The 22,500-nt window shown below is 36.3% G+C and overlaps 1 protein-coding gene across 1 annotated transcript in view; it reads right to left on the bottom strand.

Moving 5' to 3' along the window:
- LOC111059596 (hemicentin-1) overlaps nucleotides 1-22,500 on the bottom strand; it is a 434,222-nt gene that overhangs the window by 11,444 nt on the left and 400,278 nt on the right. The window contains exon 5 of the mRNA XM_039435906.1: nucleotides 4,469-4,679. Coding sequence (XP_039291840.1) covers nucleotides 4,469-4,679 — 211 coding nt within the window. The remainder of the gene's footprint in view (nucleotides 1-4,468; nucleotides 4,680-22,500) is intronic.

Genomic DNA, 22,500 nt, shown 5'->3' with positions numbered 1-22,500 from the left:
CTAACATATGACAAAAATGCTCAAATGAAAAATGCAGGCGAGCGTAGCGAGCCTGCTGATCTCATTCTTGGCTGATCCAGTCGGGGGTCCTAGCTAGATGGATATGGCGATGCGAAGCGAGCCTGACGGCTAGTGTAGGTATATGTTCGACATTTTTTTTGTAATCTTGTTGTCTATTTCAATGTGATTTTAGATGGCAATAGAATTTGAATTTGAAAAAATAATTATCAACAAACTCCTAACCAAAGAAAATCTCTGTGCTCTGTTCTAATCGGAATGTATGAGACTCCATATACAGCTGATAGAAGGCGCAAACCGAACTGGCCAAGAATACAACAATGAAACGTGGAAGCTCACGCTCTCAATTTACGAAGAATTAATTCGATCAGCTGATTGATAAGATTATTTTAAGCTTTCCAATGATTACAACATATGTTGTAATGAATATAATGTGTCAATCATCACAGTTTCATGTTGCGTTCCCATGAATATCATGACTGTGTCAATCATCTCAGTTTCATGTTGCGTTCACCTTACCATGTTCATAAACCTTACTTAATAGGATCCTTTTTCATCTTTTGAAATCCTTAGAGGCAAAATATCTCAAAATCCGTTCTTAGTGCGCGTCTAGCATGTTTGAAGAATATTTGTGCAAAGTTTTAAGTCTGTAAGCCAATCAGTTTTAGCTGTAGTGCGATTTTACATAAAATTTTTCGAAAAAAGCCCTTTTCTGAACCACCTTGTGCTCCTGATCGGAATTTTTCTGCATAGATCTAATTTTTTTTTCGTAGCTGAACAAAAAATTCCTCATGACTTTGCTGTGGAATGAGCGGTTGAAAAGTACAAAATTTTTGGGGGGCCTCAGCTCCCTCAGGGGGGAAAATTTCTGAAAATCCTTTCTTAGTTGATGTTTTGAGGCTACCATAAACAATTGCGCAAAATTTCAAGTTTTTAGGCTGAGTAGTTTGGGCTGTGGTGTGATTTCAGTCTGTCGGGGCTTAGCCTTTTATAGATATAGAGATAACTGATTATTTTAATAGTTACTTTTAAATTTTAATATAACATCAATAAACCTGTATCAGCTACCGTCTATAGAAGGCATTGACAAGACAGAGGTTCTGCAAATTCTATCTCTCATCTTTCTCCACTGCCATTATAACGTGGACCTCACTATAGAAGCATGTATTATACATACGTCAAAATATATCCTAGAGTGATTGGGATATTGCACATAGGGGATTTGAGGAATTAGATCTCAGTCCCTTGATCTGATTGGTTGTACTGAGCCAACAGTTAAAGGGATTATATCCACCCCTCCCCTCACAGATCTCCCCAAGGGATGAGATATATTCAGAAATAAGAATCCAGTTTGAACGCGCTGACATAATGCTGTTAAGTTGTTTAGAACTTGATTAACTTCTGAGTTAAATTCTATTTTTCTTGAATCCTCTAGAGTGGCATTGTGTCTGAAGTATTGCTTCTAAGGTATAGTGTCAACGTTATAATGGCAGTATTTGATTAACATTGGTGTTGGAGAGTTATAAACCCTGAGAGAGCGACAAAAATTGGATAAAACCTGTTATTTCAACAATTTCACTACTTCAAGAGCGAATATCTCGAAGCCTGTTGGGAATATCACAAAACTCTACTCAACAAAAAAATCTGGTGTGGCGCACTCACACAACTTTCCTTGCCGTTATGAAAATTGATCACCTGACTCTAGTGTTCCCGCGCATATCAAGTTTACTATTCAAAGATTTGAGCCAGCTGGTGACAGGGAAATAACGTTGGAGACACACATGAGGTCTGCTATCTCTTCATAGTGAATGATTTAATGGAATCAACAATAATTTGCAATTGAATAATCACATTTTCTCTAATTTAAAGCTTATTTCCAATTTTAGGTGAAAATGTTACTGGACATTAATTGTAGAGATTTTCATGCTCAATCTACTCCACTTGATTTTTTGTTTCAATTGTATCTAAAGCCTGATAATTGAGAATCTATCGGCATCGAAATTTTTTAACCATCAATAGTTATACAAATTTCTAATTAAGTGGACTGTAATTTTAATCGATTTAATATTCAATATATTCTGGCAGAAAAATACTAATGAATCCATTCATGATGCAATGAAAAACTCTATTATTAAAACTTACCCCGGCTGATGATCTATGCTGTAAGTCAGATTTTTACTTTCCTTGCCCTATTACCATAGGTAAGGAAAGTATTGCTTTCCAAAAAAAATTAAGGTACCCTAATTTCAAGTTTTCTATACGTTTCAAGGTCCCCTGAGTCCAAAAACATGATTTTTGGGTATTGGTCTGTATGTGTGTGTGTGTGTGTGTATGAGTGTATGTGCGTCTGTGTACACGATATCTCATCTCCCAATTAACGGAATGACTTGAAATTTGGAACTTAAGATCCTTCCACTATAAGGATCCGACACGAACAATTTCGATCAAATGCTATTCAAGATGGCGGCTAAAATGGCGAAAATGTTGTCAAAAACAGGGTTTTTCGTGATTTTCTCGGAAACGGCTCCAACGATTTTGATCAAATTCACTCCTAAAATAATAATCATCGATAAGCTCTATCAACTGCCACAAGTCCCATATCTGTAAAAATTTCAGGAGCTTCGCCCCATCAATGCAGATAGATTCCCAATTATCAGGCTTCAGATACAATTGAAACGAAAAATAATCAAGTGGAGTAGATTGAGCATGAAAATCTCTACAATTAATGTTTAGTAACATTTTCACCTAAAATTGAAAATAAGCTTTAAATTCGAGAAAATGTGATTATTCAATTGCAAATTATTGTTGATTCTATTAAATCATTCACTATGAAGAGATAGCAGACCTCATGTGTGTCTCCAGCGTTATTGCCCTGTCACCAGCTGGCTCAAATCTTTGAATAGTAGGCTTGAGATGCGCGGGAACACTAGCGTCAGGTGATCAATTTTCATAACGGCAAGGAAAGTTGTGTGAGTGCGCCACACCAGATTTTTATCTATAGGTTTGAGTGGTAAAAGGGTAAAGGAAAGAATTAAGGAAAAGAGAAATGTAAATAAGATCACTTGACTCTGATGATTTATGATGTAGCCAGGCACTGCAGTGGAATTCTGCTTCTCAATTTTAATTCACTACTACTTTCGATATAAAAAATACTCAAATAACAGAAGTTCGCCGGGTAAGCTAGTAGATTATAGATGACATCAATTCATTATATTACTTTATCGGAATATAGATTTATACCTACTCTAGAACATGGTAAGCAATAGTGGAGTAGGTCAATTTCCACACAGAAAAATCTGGTGTGGTACACTCACACAACTTTCCTTGCTCATATTTGAAACTACGATCAGACTTTTGTATATATGTATATATAATTGCTTTCAGAGTACTTCTTCCTTTGTGTAAATTGTGAAATTCGATGATTTTTTTAGTCGTCATTTAAAAATAAAGTCGTCAAAACAGCTGTTCTACAGATGAAATATCTCGACTATGTGTTCTTTTTATGAACTGCTCTACCTACCTACCTCATGCACGAGAAGGAGGTTACAAAGTCCATTTTTCAAGGATGGGGTGGACCCCCCATTAGTTTCCTAGGGAAAAACTCATGCCAGTTGATAGAGCTGATAAATAAATATACAGGGTATGAATTTGAAAAAAATCGGTCAATTAATTTTTGAGAAAATCGTGAAAAACATGGTTTTTAGTAATTATCCGCCATTTTTCTCAAGAACATTACGGAGCTCCTGCAATTTTCTCAAAAATGAGACTAATGTCAGTTGATAGGGCTCATGAATAGCAATCTATGGTATGAATTTGAAGAGAATCGTTGAAGCCGATTTCGAGAAAACCGTGAAAAACATGGTTTTTAGTCATTATCCGCCATTTTTTTCAAGAATATTACGAAGCTCCTGGAGTTTTCCCACAAATGAGACTCATGTCAGTTGATAGGGCTTATAAATAGCTATCCATGGTATAAATTTGAAGAAAATCGTTAGAGCCGTTTTCGAGAAAAACGTGAAAAAAATGTTTTTTCAGTAATCATCCGCCATTTTGAATTCAATTTTATTGAATTTCTTATTGTCAGATCCTCATGGTATAAGGACCTTAAGTTTAAAATTTCAAGTCAATCGGTTGATTAGGAATGGAGTTATCGTGTTCACAGACATACACACAGACCAACACCCAAAAACCATGTTTTTGGACTCAGGGGACCTTGAAACGTATAGAAAACTTGAAATTAGGGTACCTTAATTTTTTTGGAAAGCAATACTTTCCTTACCTATGGTAGTAGGGCAAGGAAAGTAAAAAACTAAACAAGTAGAGGACACATTATAAGAATTTTTTGTAACTAACTATTGTATGTAATATTGTAATTTATCTAATATTTTGTGTAATTGATGTTGTAGTTTTAGTTTTTTTTGGGGGGGAATAAAGATATCGAATAGATTACCTTCGACGTTGAGGTTGATAGCATAGTTGATCTTGGGCTCGGTGTTGACCTGACACTCGTAAATGCCAGCATCTCTGGTCTGCACATACTCTATCCTCAGGTTCCAGTCATCGCTTGACTCTGGGTGGGCTACGCTGAAGCGGCCGTCTCCCGTGTATGTGAAAATGTTGCTGGTCAGAATGTGGAGGTCCCTTTTTCGCATCCACGAAACCTGCACAAAAATTATCAAATTTATTGGTTAATCTTAGAAGATTGATACAGTATATTTCGCACCTAGAGCAGAAAATGAGATTTTTCCGGCTTGAAATCGGTTTTCAAGTCCGAGGCCGTAGGCCGAGGACTAGAAAAGATTGATAACTGGAAAATTATTTTTGCCTGTGGTGCGAACGCTATTTTTTGCCACACACAAAAATAAACAATATATATAATAATAATTGTTTACTAAGCACTTCCGAAAGCAGAAGTGGAAGGTGATAGCTCTAGCAAATCTGAGGTAATCTGAATATCAGGAAATTGTCACAGTATTTTTATTTTTTATTCTGATTTGTCTAAATAACCTAGTTGAGAAGTTAATATTGTGGTAATTATTCACATTAAATGAAAAAGACTAAGAAATTGTCAAAAAAACACAGATTCATCAATACTTAGAAAGACCGGTTTCGGTTATTACACCATTGTCAATCTCTGATAAATTAAAACTAAATACAAGAGCAGCAGAATTTATACTAGTAGGCGAGTACTGCTATTGGTCAAGGGCATGAACGCCTGCCATTGGCCCAGCTAGACAGTCTCCTCCCACTCAACGGTGTGACAAAATGGCGGCTTAAGCAACAAACTCGCCATGATAACAAAATTTACTTTCAGTACAAAATGAGAACCAAGAAAAAAGTGAAAGATAATGAAACAATAATATGTAAATGGAAAAACTATTGACATAGAGAAACAATAGCGTAAGTAGATATGCCATGGTATAGGACGTTTATGTCGCAACTTTTACTGTTATCTCAAGCTGATTGTCCACGCAGTTCTTTCCTGTGAAGCTTTATAACGCTGGTAGTCTTTCATATTGTGCCGTTCATACACTATAACCCCAACAAAACAGTAAAAATTGACAATAATCGACAGTTATCGGCTTGAGATAACAGTAAAAGTTGCGACATAAATTCCCTATACCATGGGATGTCTACTTACGCTATTGTTTCTCTATGGTACTGCTATTGGTCAAGGGCATGAACGCCTGCCATTGGCCCAGCTAGACAGTCTTCTTTCACTCAACGGTGTCACAAAATGGCGGCTTAAGCGACAGTCTCGCAATGATAACAAAATTTACTTTCAGTACAAAATAAGAACCAAGAAAACAAGTGTGGAAGATGATAAAACAAATATGTAAAATGAAAACTATTGACTAATGAATGCTCACAATGTTATGATAAAACTAAATTCGTAGTTTTGTATTGGTTGATATGAATCTGGTCATTTAAACTATACTGGGAATTTTCCTTTATCACCACAGCATGATACAGAATCATCACACATGATACAGTGACATCTCAACTTGATACATAGTACCATAAATTGATACAAAACTTTGGAAACAGTACAGAGGTAGGAAAAGACAGCGCTATCTGCTTTGTCTGCAAATAGAGAAGGATAGCAACACCAATGTAAATCAGGTGCTGCCATTATAACGTGGATCTCACTATAGGAAGATGATACAAAGATCACCACATATGATACAGTATCATCACACATGATACAGTGTCATCGCAACTTGATACATAACACCATAAATTGATACAAATCTTTGGTGACAGTGGAGAGGTGAGAAAGGATAGCACTATCTGCTATGTTGAATGATAGACAAGGATAGCAACACCAATGTTAATCAGCTGCTGACTCTATAACGTGGACCTAACTATATAGTGAGGTCCACGTTATAATGGAAGTATTTGATTAGCATTGGTGTTGCTATCCTTTTCTATCATTCAACAAAGCCGATAGCACTATCACTTTCTCGTTTTTGTGTAGCTGAGAAGTTGATATTGTGGTAATTATTCATATTGAATGAAAAAGACTAAGAAATTGTCAAAAACCACAGTTTTATTGATGTACTTAGAAAGACCGGTTTCGGTTATTACACCATTGTCAATCTTTGAAAAACTGAGTTTTTCTAAGTATCAATAAATCTGTGGTTTTTGACAATTTCTTAGTCTTTTTCATTCAATCTCATTCTCGCTTTGCTCTGTTGCCAGATCGTCTTTTAACAATGTAGAGCTAATAATTAACAAAATATTTCATCTTATCTATGTAAATTCATTATGAAATAATTTAGAAATATAATTTCTTGCTTAATAGAATTTAATTGATTATTTTAAACGAGAATGAACAGTTAATACTACTTCAATAAACCTGTATCAGCTACCGTCTATAGAAGGCATTGACAAGGCAGAGGCAACGGAAACATTGATCTCCTATCTTTCTCCACTGCCATTATAACGTGGACCTCACTATAGAAAGATGATACAAAGATCACCACAAAATGATACAGTATCATCTCAACTTGATACATAATACCATACATTGTTACAAAACTTTGGCAACAATGCAGAGGTAAGGAAGGATAGCGCTATCTGCTTTGTGGAATGATAGACAAGGATAGCAACACCAATGTTAACCAAATACTACCATTATAACGTGGACCTCACTATAGGAAGATGATACAGTATCAACACAATATGATACACAACACCATAATTTGATACAGAGCTTCCAAACTTTGGCAGCAGTGCAGAAAGGATAGCTCTATCAGATTTGTGGAATGATAGACAAGGATAGCAACACCAATGTAAATCAAATACTGCCATTATAACGTGGACCTCACTATAGGAGTGTCGGTGTGACACTGTTTTAGTTGAACAGAGATAGAAGATCGAAAAAAGAAGAATAAATAGAAAGAGAGAGGCAGCTGGGAAGAAGAAGAGATTGATTGATTGATTGAGTACTTTATTTATGTAGATTACAATATATACTGGCTTATACACTTATATACAATAGCTTACAATACAGCAAAATTATAGATGAATTTACATAATATGGACTAAGAAAATAGTGCCAACAACAAGAGAGAGTGAATGAGTAATTGGTAGTGTGACACACTCTTGTTCACCAACACTCATTGTTCTCGCGAGTCCCTGCATTTTAGCACACCTCCTCATCCTCCTCCTTCTCCTCCTCATACTCCTCCTCCTCCTCCTCATCATCATCATCCTCCTCCTGCTTCTCCTCCTCCTCCTCCTCCTCCTCCTCCTCCTCCTCCTCCTCCTCCTCCTCCTCCTCCTCCTCCTCCTCTCCTCCTCCTCCTCCTAAGGCTACTCTTAAGGCTATTCTTAACGCTAGAACGTAAGTAATAAAATTATGTTTTGTTAAACACATGAATAGAGGAATCTCAATCTGAATCCAAATCTGAATCTTTCTTATTATTTTCTTCATTGTTCTTCATTTTCTACTTCTCCACCTCCTCATCCTTCTACTCCTCCTCCTCCTCCTCCACCTACTCTTCTTCCCACACCCGAGATTTGAGATCCCTCTATCAGAGTGAGTGAGAGAGATTGAGTGAGCGCGTAAGCTCGATCAATAAAAGCTATTGTCGTCGCAGTCATACACAGAGTATAATAGAGACAGCTACAGCACCGTTGTCATGTACAGAGTATAATAGAGACAGCAAATGCAGCGTTATCGCGTCCACATTTGCGGGCGATAAATCTGCTGACCAATCACAGAGCATCACAGACATTATAGTGAGGTCCACGATATAATGGCAGTGGATAAAGATAGAAGAATAGCGATGCCGATTCTCTGCATCAATTAATTATATTTCTACACTGTCAAAAACATAATTGGCATCGTTGTGGACCTAGAAAAGGATAGTACCACCGGCTTTGTCGAATGATAGACAAGGATAGCAAAACCAAAGTTGATCAAATACTGTCATTATAATGTGGACCTCACTATTAATAGTGAAATGAACTCAGGCACAAGCCTAAGAGCTTATGTGGGCATCACTCTGAGTATTATTACTATTATTAATGAATGATGAGATTATAGTGAGGTCCACGTTATAATGGCAGTGGATAAAGATAGAAGAATAGCGATGCCGATTCTCTGCATTAATTAATTATATTTCTACACTGTCAAAAACATAATTGGCATCGTTGTGGACCTAGAAAAGGATAGTACCACGGCTTTGTCGATGATAGACAAGGATAGCAAAACCAAAGTTGATCAAATACTGTCATTATAATGTGGACCTCACTATTAATAGTGAAATGAACACAGGCACAAGCCTAAGAGCTTATGTGGGCATCACTCTGAGTATATTACTATTATTAATGAATGATGAGATTATAGTGAGGTCCACGTTATAATGGCAGTGGATAAAGATAGAAGAATAGCGATGCCGATTCTCTGCATTAATTAATTATATTTCTACACTGTCAAAAACATAATTGGCATCGTTGTGGACCTAGAAAAGGATAGTACCACCGGCTTTGTCGAATGATAGACAAGGATAGCAAAACCAAAGTTGATCAAATACTGTCTTTATAACGTGGACCTCACTATAAAACAAGAATCTAAAATGGCGACAAATTTTGATCACTTTTATGATTGTGACGTCACCAGGTGAATCACAAAATAATGGGAGGGTCTGCAGTTTTTCATCACTTTACTGTTAATTTGAGAGTTTTTTCTGGGTAGATGAGTTTGGAAATGTCCCCGGATGATTTAAGCGAGATAGAAGAGAGATAGAATCAGGGAGAATTCAGGGAGGAAAAATATCCAGGGAGAAGGAGAAAAAAAACAGAGGTAGAGAGAAGAAGGAAGGGTAGGATTAGTAAGAAGAGGAGAAGAAGGAGGTGAATGAGGATGTGGAGGGAGAAAATGATGAGGTGAACGAAGAAGAGGAAATGGAGGAAAGAAGTAGAAAAAGAAGAAGAAGAGAAGAAGAAGAAGAAGAAGAAGAAGAAGAAGAAGAAGAAGAAGAAGAAGAAGAAGAAGAAGTTGACGAGGGAGAAGAAGTAGATGAAGAAGAAGAGAATAAGAAGTTGATGAAGAAGAAGAAGAGAGTAAGAAGAAGAAGAAGAAGGAGGGGGTAAAGGAGGAGGAGGTGGATGAAAATGGTGAGGAAGAATATGGGAATGTGGAGGGGAAAGAGGAGTAGGAGGAGGTGAAGAAGGTGAAGAATGTGGGAGAGGAAGAGGAGAAGGAGGAGTAGGAGAAAGAAGATGATGAGGTGAACAAAGAAGAGGAAAGGGAGGAGATAAAAAGGAGAAGGAGAAGGACGAGAATGGGAAGGAAGATAATGAAAATGTGGATCAGAAAAGGGAGAAAAACAGTGGTGAAGAAATGGAAGAAAAGGATGAGGTGGACCAAGAAGAGAAATAGGAGGAGAAGAAAGAGGATTGAAAGTTGAAGGAGAGAAACGAAGATAATGAGGAGGAGGAAAATGGATGTGTGGAGGAGGAAGACGACAAGAAAGAGAAGGAGGAGAAGGGGTAATAGAATGATGAGGGGGAAGATGAGAATCTGGAGATGGAGGAGGTGTAGTAGGAGTAGAAGGAGAAGGAAGACAAGCAGGAGAAGGAGGAGAAGAAGGAGAATGATGAGGAGGTTGGAAGAAGAAGAAGAAGGAGAAGGAGGAAAAGAAGGAGTAGAAGAAGGAGAAGGGGGATCAGCTGGAGAAGTAGGAGAAGGTGGTGGGAAGGAGGAGAAGGAGAAGGAGGAGAAGGAAGAGAATAGAATAGAATAGAATGACTGCCTTTATTTTATACCTGGGAGGGCGAAGTTAGGGCGCAGTCGGCCCTCTCTTACACTTAACCCTCAGTGAGAAGGGTTGACAAAACAAGGACACTTAACCCAAGGAGAAGAAGGAGAAGGAGGAGTGGAAGGATCAGCAGGAGAAAGAGGAGCGGAAGGATCAGCAGGAGAAGTAGGATAATTTTATGAGATGGAGAAGAATGAGTGAGAGGAGAAGGAGGAGAAGGAGGAGAGGAGGAGAAGAAGGAGAAGGATTGAGAGAAGAGTAGAAATGATTGTATAGTGTAACAAATTGAGCAGTAGCCAGCCCACAGGGGGGCCAGGCTCCAACCCGGTGTTTGATAACAGTTTATTTTTTGCACTTTTCAGCAGTATCTCTCTCTCACTCACTAACTCACCACTGCTTTATAGAACTACAGTTCAGAAATGCGATTTTTTCCACTCGATAGATCCGATTAATAACCCGGCCTCATGGGATGAAGAAGAAGAAGAAGGGGGTGGAGAAAAAGAAGAAGAAGATGATTAACAAGAAAATGAAGAAAAAGAAGTGGTGGAGAAGGAGGAGGTGGAGGAGGAGGAGGAGTAAAAAAGAGGAAAATGAGTAAAACGAGAGGTAAGTATGATTCAGGAACGGCTGTATTGAGAGTAGGTGTGAGTGAGACATAGTCAATGAGTGTGAGAGTGTGAGTAATAGAGAAAGAGAGATGGAGAGAGAGAGAGAGAGAGTGAGAGAGAGAGAGAGTGAGAGAGAGAGAGAGAGAGAGAGAGAGTGAATAATAGAGAAAGAGGGGGTGAGAGAGTGGGAGAAATTGAGAGAAAGTGAGTGAGTGTGTAAGTGGAAGTGAGTGAGAGAGAGAGAGAGAGAGAGAGTGAATAATAGAGAAAGAGGGGGTGAGAGAGTGGGAGAAATTGAGAGAAAGTGAGTGAGTGTGTAAGTGGAAGTGAGTGAGAGAAAGAGAGAGTGAGTGAGTGTGTGAGTGGAAGTGAGTGAGAGAAAGAGAGAGTGAGTGAGTGAGTGTGTGAGTGTAAGTGAGTGAGACACTCACTTATGAGGAGTGAGTGAGCGTGAGAGCGTGTGAGAGAGAGAGATTGACTGATTGAGTGTTTATGTGCCTTTTTAAGGGCGGAGTTAGGACTCCTGGTCCTCTCTGCTACATAGCCCTTTACAATAGGAAAAAAATACAGAAATAGATTACACAATTGATTATAAAAGAGATTGGTGAGAGTGAGAGTGAGTGAGCGAGTTGGTGAGAGAGAAAGAGAGTGGGAGAGAGAGAGAGTGAGTGAGAGATAAAGAGACACATATTGAAAGAGACATTGGATTAAATTAGGTTTCTTTATTTATGTATGTTACAATATTTACTGACTCATACACTAATTTGCAATAAATGACGATAATGCTAGTTATTCAACGAATTTAACAAAGTATAAATAATTAATCAATGAGTATAATTAATTGCAATGATTGAATGCAATTAGAATAACTATAATATAATAATGTGATGTAACTTCATAAATCGGCGGTGTTTCAACAAATAATTGTCGATTCTCTATGAAGGATATAAAACAATATCCTTCCCATCAAAACACGACCGGGAGAGTGAGAGAGAGAGAGTGAGTGAGTGAGAAAGAGTGTGAGAGAAAGTGAGTGAGAAAGAGAGAGAGAGAGAGTGTGTGAGTGAGAGAGAGTGACGAGAGAGAGATTGATTGATTGAGTACTTTATTTACGTAGATTAAGATATTGAGTATAATATAAGATATAGATTAATATATGAGCGAGTGAGAAGGGAAGTGGGAGAGAGAGGGACAGAGATTGAGAGAAACTTTAGATTGAAAATGGGTAGGTATGATAAATAGGAATGGTCCTATTGAGAGTAGGTGTGTGTGTGTGAGAGAGAGAGAGAGCGAGTGAGATAGGGGGAGAGAGTGAGTGAGTGAGTAAGAGAGTGAGTGAGTGAGTGAGAGATTGTGTGAGAGAGATACATGGATACAGGAAGAGACAGCGAGAAGAGAGAGGGAAAGGTGAGAAAGAGGGGAGAGAGAGAGAGGAGAGAGATGAGATTATATTTCTTTATTTATGTATGTTGCAATAGATAGAGAGAGGATTAGTGGGGGAGGTAGTGAGTGAGAGAGAGTGAGCGAGGCAGAGAGATTATGGTTTTTCATCGGTGAATTTTCATCGACTGAGAATTCAACCCTATAACATCCACATCATCCCTCCAACCACCCCGCCCTTCGCTACAAAAAAAAAAAACCCTTTCGCCGCCATGAAATATCGGACCTGCACTTTATCTGTCTTGATTAAATGCTCTCACCAATAATTCACAACCAAAGTCGATAGTCGATAATCGACTTGGGTGACAAAGTCGACTCTCGACTGTTCGCTTATTCATTAGTGAATTGAACCTGTTTCCTATTTATTAAGCGAGCGAATACTATATACAGACTAGCCGTCAGGCTCGCTTCGCTCGCCATATCCGTCTAGCCAGGGAGCTCCGCCTCCTTGACCCCCGACTGGATCGTCCAAGAATGAGATAAGCAGGCTCGCATCGCTCGCCTGCAGTTTCCATTTGAGCGTTTTTATCATATGTTAGGACAATCCAGTTGGGGGTCCAGACTAAACGTCTGGCTAAACGGATATGGCGAGCGAAGCGAGCCTGACGGCTAGTAATATAATATTCCCAGGATTGAAGTAGCAGTGCCCAATCAATTTCTCCGCGATAAATGCATTTAAATCTTCAACTTGATGCCAACCTAACAAAGTCAACTCAACTTAATGCCAACCTGACAAAATTATTAATTTAGTTGCCAGTTAACAACTGTTTCGAAGAGGTACTCTATCTAGATTATAGTTCTATAGTAACATATGATATGGAAATTTCAATTATAATTAAGAGATTGGGAGAAGAAGAATATACATGCTGAAAGACAAATTTTTAACCCTTAAAAACAACCCTTAGAGTTAAAATATTGCCAAAAGATTTCTTAGTGCGCCTCTAAAGGGCCAACTGAACATACCTATCAAATTTGAACGTTTTTGGTCCGGTAGATTTTTAGTTCTGCGAGTGAGTGAGTGAGTGAGTGAGTGAGTCAGTCAGTCAGTCAGTGAGTGAGTGCCATTTCACTTTTATATGTATAGATTGTTCTGAAAAATTGAATAAAACCGTTTCAAGACCTGTAGCTACAATAATTTTTAAGGTATGTGACGAAATACGCGTAACAAACGACTGGGTTGGTATAGAGAGAGAGATTAATTGATTGATTGATTATATGCCTTTATTAGGGCGGAGTTAGGACTCCTGGTCCTCTCTACCACACAACCCTTGAGAGAGAGAGAGAGCGCGAGAGAGAGATTGATTGATTGAGTACTTTATTCATGTAGATTACAATATATACTGGCTTATACACTTATATACAATAGCTTACAATACAGCAAAATTATAGATGAATTTACATAATATAGACTAAGAAAATAATTATTGAACTGTATATGATATGAAAAAGCAATTTGTAGTATAATAACTATAGATAATATTGTTATGCATCTACATAAATTATATGCATCTACAGCAAAATTATAGATGAATTTACATAATATAGACTAAGAAAATAATTATTGAACTGTATATGATATGAAAAAGTAATTTGCGATATAATAACTATAGTAATAGGTTGAATCTACATTAAATTATATGCATCTACAGCAAAATATAGATGAATTACATAATATAGACTAAGAAAATAATTATTGAACTGTACATGATATGAAAAAGTAATTTGTAATATAATAACTATAGATAATTATATTTTAATGCATGTACATAAATTGGCGGAGCTTTGGACATATCAATGTCCATTCTTCGGAAACAATATTCAATATATCCTCCCCACTAACTCTCTACCAAAGACGCGTAACACACGACCGGGTTTGAAAGAGAGAGAGAGAGAGAAGGAGAGAGAGAGGATGAGGGAGTAACAGAGAGTGAGAGAGAGAGAGAGAGTGAGTGAGAAGGAAATACCGTTCATGGTAAGCAAAAAACAAAATGTATTAATCTTTTCTCTTTGGTACATCAGTACGCCCTTTTTCACTGAGGGATTCGAAAATCTCGTTGCCTTTGAGAAAAACTCCGAGATGATTTGTTTCTTTTGATATTTTATCCTTGAGCTGTTCTCTCCTTTATTTAGACAGGATAGCAGAAAAAGAAGATGAAGGAGAATATGATGATAATGACGATGATGATGATGATGAAAAAGAAGAAGAAGAAGAAAAGAAGAAGAAGAAGAAGAAGAAGAAGGAGGAGGAGGAATTTAGTTGAAGCACAGAATACAAATATAGCAGTTTACAATATTATAGAAGTTTTCTCTGGTAGAAGGAAGAAGAAGATGAGAAGGAGGAGGAGAAGGAAGAAGTAGAGAGAATGTAATTGAAGGAATGGGAGGAGAAGGAGGTGGAGTGAGAGGTCATCAGGTAGAGTGGGCGGTTGATGACGTCACAGAGGTTACCAAAACTGTCCACCGATCAAATTCGGCTGACTCGGCACTGAAATAATAATAATACCACATTTGGACAGACATTTGCGTTCACTTGTAACTGTCATTCTACTTTAGCTGACCTTTGTAACCACTGCTTCTTCCTCGTCTTCTTCTTCTTCTTCTTCTTCTTCTAATTCTTCTTCTTCTCCTTCTTCTTCTTCTTCCTGTCTTGTTCATTTTTTCTTCTTCTTCTTCTTCTTCGTCTCCTTCTTCTTCGTCTTCTTCTTCTTGATATTGTTGTTGTTCTTCTTCTTTTCTTCTTCTTCTTCTCTTCTTCTTCTTCTTCTTCTTTTTCTTCGTCTTCTTCATTTCTTTTTCTCATTTCTTCTTATTTCGTCTTCTTCTTTGGAACAAATGACTGAAACTGTCCGGCCCTAGAACGATCACATGACAACCATCCCCCACCCATCCCACAGATACAAACCTTTAAACCTGTTATAGAACGAATTGTATATATGTATATATCTATTATATAAAACTCATGTTATTTCAATTATCCACTGCATACTGCTGTATATTACTGAAAGTGATTACCCTGATCTACTTTCAGCCTACTTCATTTTATTAATCAATTATTTGATCTTATCTACCTGTATAATTATTTTACTTTATCAATTTTCTGTTTTTTTTTCTCTTAAATATTCATAATGATTAAAACTTTCACAATATTTCCATTAATAAATAAATCCTTAGTTCAAATAATGAAATTAACGTTTTGTTAGAGAGTTAGTGGGGAGGATATTTAATATCTTTCCGAAGAATGGACATTGATATGTCCAAAGCTCCGCCAATTTATGTAGATGCATAACAATATAATTATTATCTATAGTTATTATATTACAAATTGCTTTTTCATATCATATACAGTTCAATATTATTTTCTTAGTCTATATATGTAAATTCATCTATAATTTTGCTGTATTGTAAGCCATTGTATATAAGGTATAAGCCAGTATATATTGTAATCTACATAAATAAAGTACTCAATCAATCAATCAATCAATCAATCTTCTTCTTCCTGTCTTGTTCTTTTTCTTCTTCTTCTTCTTCTTCTTCTTCTTCGTCTCCTTCTTCTTCGTCTTCTTCTTCTTGATGTTGTTGTTCTTCTTCTTTTCTTCTTCTTCTTCTTTTTCTTCCTCTTCTTCATTCTTCTTCATTTTCTTCTTCTTCTTCTTCTTCTTCTTTTTTGGGGGGTCCATGGGGCGGAGCCCCTAGCTGGACAGATAAGGCGAGCGAAGCGAGTAACGAGGATATCACTGTAGGTCTATCAGCTGTTAAAATATTTGTCAAAGTATTAATGCATTCTATAGTGTGGTCCACGTTGTAATGGCAGTGGAGAAAGATAGGGGAAAACGTTGCCAAATCTCTGTCTTGTCAATGCCTTTTATGGACGGTAGGTGATACAAGTTTATTAATGTAATAATAACTGTTCATTCTCGTTTAAAATAATCAATTATATTTTATTAAGCAATAAATTATATTTTTAATAATTCCATAACTAAGATTGAATATTTGAAAATCGATTATTAATTCCACATTTTTAAAAGAAGTCTGGCAACAGAACAAAGCTAGAAAGAGATGTTGCTATCTGCTGTGTTGAATGATAGACAAGGATATAGTGAGGTCCACGTTATAATGACAGTATTTGATGAACCTATGTTTTGCTATCCTTGTCTATCATTCGACAAAGCCGGTGGTACTATCCTTTTCTAGGTCCACAACGATGCCAATTATGTTTTTGACCGTGTAGAAATATAATTAATTAATGCAGAGAATCGACATTCCTATTCTTCTATCTTTATCCACTGCCATTACAACGTGGACCTCACTATAGACAGGTTTTACGAGGAAAATATAGGCACATTAGAGAGAGAGAGAAACAAAGCGTGAATTAGTCACAATTTAATCTGAGTCAATTAAGGAAAGACAATGAACTCTGATAGAGAGAGAGGAAAACACAAATCTTATTTCTGAGCGATATTTCTCTTGAGAACAAAGCAAGACAGTTCAGTAGGATTTCAGGTGCCTTATAGGTTTAGTTTAGTGTTATTATTTTTAGTGTAAGACGTTATTTTAGTTGACCGAGCGAAGTGAGGTCTAAGATTCAAGTCGACTGTTTTGCATTTCTCTTCATGTTTATATAATTATATGTTCCGCATTTTCGGCGAAATTCCGCAATAAATTTTCATGAAATTTGACAGGTATGTTCCTTTTTGAATTTCGCTTCGACATATATATTATAAGGTTTTTGAAGTTTTGTATTTTAAGGATAATACAAAAGGAAAATTAGTCTCCTTCGAACGCCAATATTAGAGTAAAAATCAGAGTATAGAATATTCATCATAATCAGCTGTCGAGTGGATTATTGACCGAACGTAGTGAGGTCTATGTTTTAACTCGAATTTTCTTTTGTCTGTATGTACGCGACTACGGCCAAACGCGTTGATAGAATTCGATGAGATTTGGCAGGAATATTCCTTTCCCAACTGCGCGTCGATGTATATACAAGGTTTTTGTAAAATTTTTCATTTCAAAGATTATATGAATAGAAAAGACATTCCTCCATACTCTGATATCACTATATATATATCATCTACTCTGAAGATAGAATCAGACTATAGAATCATTCATAATCAATCAGCTGACAAGTGGATTATTCATTGCATGCATACACAGATGTCTGGCCATGTCTATTTCTATAAGGTAGAGTTTCAATATTTTTGTGATGCGTGCCCATCAGTATCAATATTCTTACTTTGAAAACAAATTTTATAGGTGATTGCGAATAAATAAAGAATGATTGAATGAACTAAGTAATATTATTATCTTGATTGAAAAAATAATTTTAAAATAGTTGAGAAATATTTTCATCAGATGGAAAGATTATCACGGAACGGATGAATTATCATTGACCGAGCGAAGTGAGGTCTAAGATTCAAGTCGACGGTTTGGCATTCCTCTTAATGTTTGAATGTTTATATGTTGCGCATTACGGTGAAACGCGGTAATAGATTTTCATGAAATTTGACAGGTATGTTCCTTTTTTAATTGCGCGTCGACGTATATACAAGTTTTGGAAATTTTGCATTAAAGGATGATATAGAAGAAAAAAGTAGCCTCCTTCATACGCCAATATTAGAGTAAAAATCGTACTATAGAATTATTTATCATAAATCAGCTGACAAGTGATTACACAGATGTGTGGAGAAGCCAGTCTATTGCTGTATTTCCATAAGGTCTATAGTTTCAATCAGGTATTTGTGGATGAGGATACTGCGTGAGGTCTATGTTTTAACTCGAATTTTCTTTTGTCTGTCTGTATGTAGCGCGATTACGGCCAAACGCGTTGATAGAATTCAATGAAATTTGACAGGAATATTCCTTTTTCAACTGCGCGTTGATGTATACACAAGGTTTTTCGAAATTTTGCATTTCAAGGATTATATGAATAGAAAAGACATTCCTCCATACTCTGATATCACTATATATATATCATCTACTCTGAAGATAGAATCAGACTATAGAATCATTCATTGCATGCATTACACAGATGTCTGGCCGTGTCTATTTCTATAAGGTAGAGTTTCAATATTTTTTGTGATGCGTGCCCATCAGTATCAATATTCTTACATTTGAAAAACAAATTTTATAGGTGATTGCGAATAAATAAAGAATGATTGAATGAACTAAGTAATATAATAATCTTGATTGAAAAAAATAATTTTAAAATAGTTGAGAAATATTTTCATCAGATGGAAAGATTATCACGGAACTGGATGAATTATCATTGACCGAGCGAAGTGAGGTCTAAGATTCAAGTCGACGGTTTGGCATTCCTCTTAATGTTTGAATGTTTATATGTTGCGCATTACGGTGAAACGCGGTAATAGATTTTCATGAAATTTGACAGGTATGTTCCTTTTTTAATTGCGCGTCGACGTATATACAAGTTTTTGGAAATTTGCATTTAAAGGATGATATAGAAGAAAAAAGTAGCCTCCTTCATACGCCAATATTAGAGTAAAAATCAGACTATAGAATTATTCATCATAAATCAGCTGTTAAGAGATTACACAGATGTGTGGAGAAGCCAGTATTCCATAAGGTCTATAGTTTCAATCAGGTACTTGTGGATGAGAATACTGCGTGAGGTCCACTGTTAACAGAACTACTAGTATGGGATAAAAATTCAAACGTGAACTGAGTTCATTAACATAAGTTTTTGATCTTGGAGAAACCAAATAACAGTTTTTAAGAGTAAATTATGATTCAACTGAATCAACTAGAACAGGTGACATCAGATACTTGTGGATGAGAAAACTGCGTGAGGTCTACTGTTCACAGAACTACTAGTTACTTGCATGCAATGACGCATGCAATATAATATCTCATTGTAGCTTAGTGGAAAAACAGCTGTTGTGTGGACTATTAATTGCAAGCAATGAGGCATGCAATTAATAACTGAATGTAACATAGTATTTTTTCTCGAACTTTCTCTGCTTTCACCTCGGACTGACCTGTTGCCAGTATGTCTTGAAGGAGATTAGCTTTTGATGTTAGCATTTTTACTTTCCTTGCCCTATTACCATAGGTAAGGAAAGTATTGCTTTCCGAAAAAAATTAAGGTACCCCAATTTCTAAATTTCTATACGTTTCAAGGTCCCCTGAGTCCAAAAAAGTGATTTTTGGGTATTGGTCTGTATGTGTGTGTGTGTGTGTGTGTGTGTGTGTGTGTGTGTGTGTGTGTGTGTGTGTGTGTGTGTGTGTGTGTGTGTGTGTGTGTGTGTGTGTGTGTTGTGTGTTTGTGTACACGATATCTCATCTCCAATTAACGGAATGACTTGAAATTTGGAACTTAAGGTCCTTACAATATAAGGATCCGACACGAACAATTTCGATCAAATGCAATTCAAGATGGCGGCTAAAATGGCGAAAATGTTGTCAAAAACAGGGTTTTTCGCGATTTTCTCGAAAACGGCTCCAACGATTTTGATCAAATTTATACCTAAATAGTCATTGATAAGCTCTATCAACTGCCACAAGTCCCATATCTGTAAAATTTCAGGAGCTCCGCCCCATCTATGCAAAGTTTGATTTTAGATTCTCAATTATCAGGCTTCAGATACAATTTAAACAGAAAATTTCGAGTGGAATAGATTGAGCATGAAAATCTCTACAATTGATGTTTTGTAACATTTTCACTAAAATTAAAAATAAGCTCGAAATTCGAGAAAATGTGATTATCCAATTGCAAACTGTTGGCAACTGTTGATTCTATTAAATGATTCACTATGAAGAGATAGCAGACCTCGTGTGTCTCCAGCGTTATTGCCCTGTCACCAGCTGGCTCAGATCTTTGAATAGTAGACTTGAGATGCACGTGAACACTAGCGTCAGGTGATCAATTTTCATAACGGCAAGGAAAGTTGTGTGAGAGCGCCACATCAGATTTTTGATACACCAACCCCAACAGTCATTAGCCGTTTTCACACCGATATCTCGCCGACACGACATACAGACAGGATTTACTCTGATGGACAGTATAAGAGGAGGCTGTGGTTTATAACTGCGTGAGGTCTACTGTTCACAGAACTACTAGTGTTGGACTTGATTCAATTATTCTTAGTTTTATTTTTATAAACGTTATTTCATGTATCATATTTGTATAATCTTGTATTATCTTCGCTTCATTTTTGTATCATCTTCCCATATATAATAGTAGCTTTGGAATTTATGAAATTTTTATGAGTTTTTGAGATTGATAAATGATTCAGTAGCACCACAATGATACAGTAGACACACATGATAAAGACACACTCACCACACCATGATACAGTATCATCTCAACTTGATACACAACACCAAAATTTGATACAAAACTTCCAAACTTTAAATGAGTTATACAATCATCTCAATATTGGTGAACTTGAAATTCCAAAAATGTCAACACTACAGTGAGGTCCACGTTATAATGGCAGTGAAGAAAGATAGGAGAACAACGTTGCCGATCCTCTGTCTTGTCAATGCCTTCTATAGACGGTAGCTGATACAGGTTCATTGATGTAATATCAATTGTTCATTCTCGTTTAAAATAATCAATTATATTTTATCAATCAAGAAACGTAACTATAGTGAGGTATAGGTTATAATGGCAGTGGAGAAAGATAGCAGAACATCGTTGCCGAACCTCTGTCTTGTCAATGCCTTCTATAGACGGTAGCTGATACAGGTTTATTGATGTAATATCAACTGTTCATTCTCGTTTAAAATAATCAATTATATTTTATTTAGCATTTAATTATATTTTTTAATAATTTCATTATGAATTTACATGATCAAGATAAAATATTTTGTTAATTAATTATTAATTCTACATTGTTGAAAGACGATCTGGCAACTGAGCAAAGCGAGAAAGAAATAGATAGCATTATTGAATGATAGACAAGGATAGCAGTAATTGATAACAGGTTAAACATCTATAGTGAGGTCCACGTTATAATGGCAGTGGAGAAAGATAGGAGAAGAAAGTTGCCGATCCTCTGTATTTTCAATGCCTTCTATAGACGGTAGCTGATACAGGTTTATTGACGTAATATCAATTGTTCATTCTCGTTTAAAATAATCAATTATATTCTATTAAGCATTAAATAATATTTAAAAAAAATTCATTATGAATTTACATAATTAAGATGAAATATTTTGTTAATTAATTATCAATTCTACATTGTTGAAAGATCATCTGGCAACTGAGCGAGAAAGAGATAGCAATATCCGCTCTGTTGAATGATAGACAAGTATAGTAGTAATTGATAACTGGTTAAACATCCATAGTGAGGTCCACGTTTTAAAAGCAGTGTAGAAAGATAGGATAACAACGTTGCCGATCCTCTGTCTTTTCAATGCCTTCTATAGACGGTAGCTGATACAGGTTTATTGACGTAATATCAATTGTTCATTCTCGTTTAAAATAATCAATTATATTCTATTAAGCATTAAATAATATTTAAAAAAAATCATTATGAATTTACATAATTAAGATGTATTATTTAGTTAATTAATTATCAATTCCACATTGTTGAAAGACGATCTGGCAGAAGAGCAAAGTGACAAAGAGATGGCGATATCCGCTTTGTTGAATGATAGACAAGGATAGCAGTAATTGATAACAGGTTAAACATCTGTAGTGAGGTCCACGTTTTAATGGCAGTGGAGAAAGATAGGAGAACAACGTTGCCGATCCTCTGTCTTGTCAATGCTTTCTATAGACGGTAGCTGATACAGGTTTATTGGTGTAATATCAACTGTTCATTACTTTTAAAATAATTAACTGAGCAAAAATTAATATTTTTCAATAATTTCATAATGGATTTTTATAATTATTAGGATGAAATATTTTGTTAAGTGATTGATAATTCTACATTGTTGAAAGACGGTCTGGCAACTGAGTAAAGAGAGAAAGAAATAGTGCTATCCGTTTTGTTGAATGATAGGCAAGGATAGCAATACCATTTCTAAACAAACACTGCCATTATAACGTGGACCTCACTATAGTTTAGTTTTTCAATCAGTGAGCGTCAACACAGCCTTTCTTACTTCTTCTTCTTCTTCTTCTTCTTCTTCTTCTTCTTCTTCTTCTTCTTCTTCTTCTTCTTCTCTTCTTTTCTTCTTCTTCTTCGTCTTCTTCT

This window comes from Nilaparvata lugens, chromosome 9 (genome assembly GCF_014356525.2).
Source record: "Nilaparvata lugens isolate BPH chromosome 9, ASM1435652v1, whole genome shotgun sequence".
In the NCBI taxonomy this organism is placed as follows: domain Eukaryota; kingdom Metazoa; phylum Arthropoda; class Insecta; order Hemiptera; family Delphacidae; genus Nilaparvata; species Nilaparvata lugens.
The sequence above is the reverse complement of the archived record's forward strand: the minus strand, read 5'-3'. Positions and strand labels throughout refer to the sequence as shown.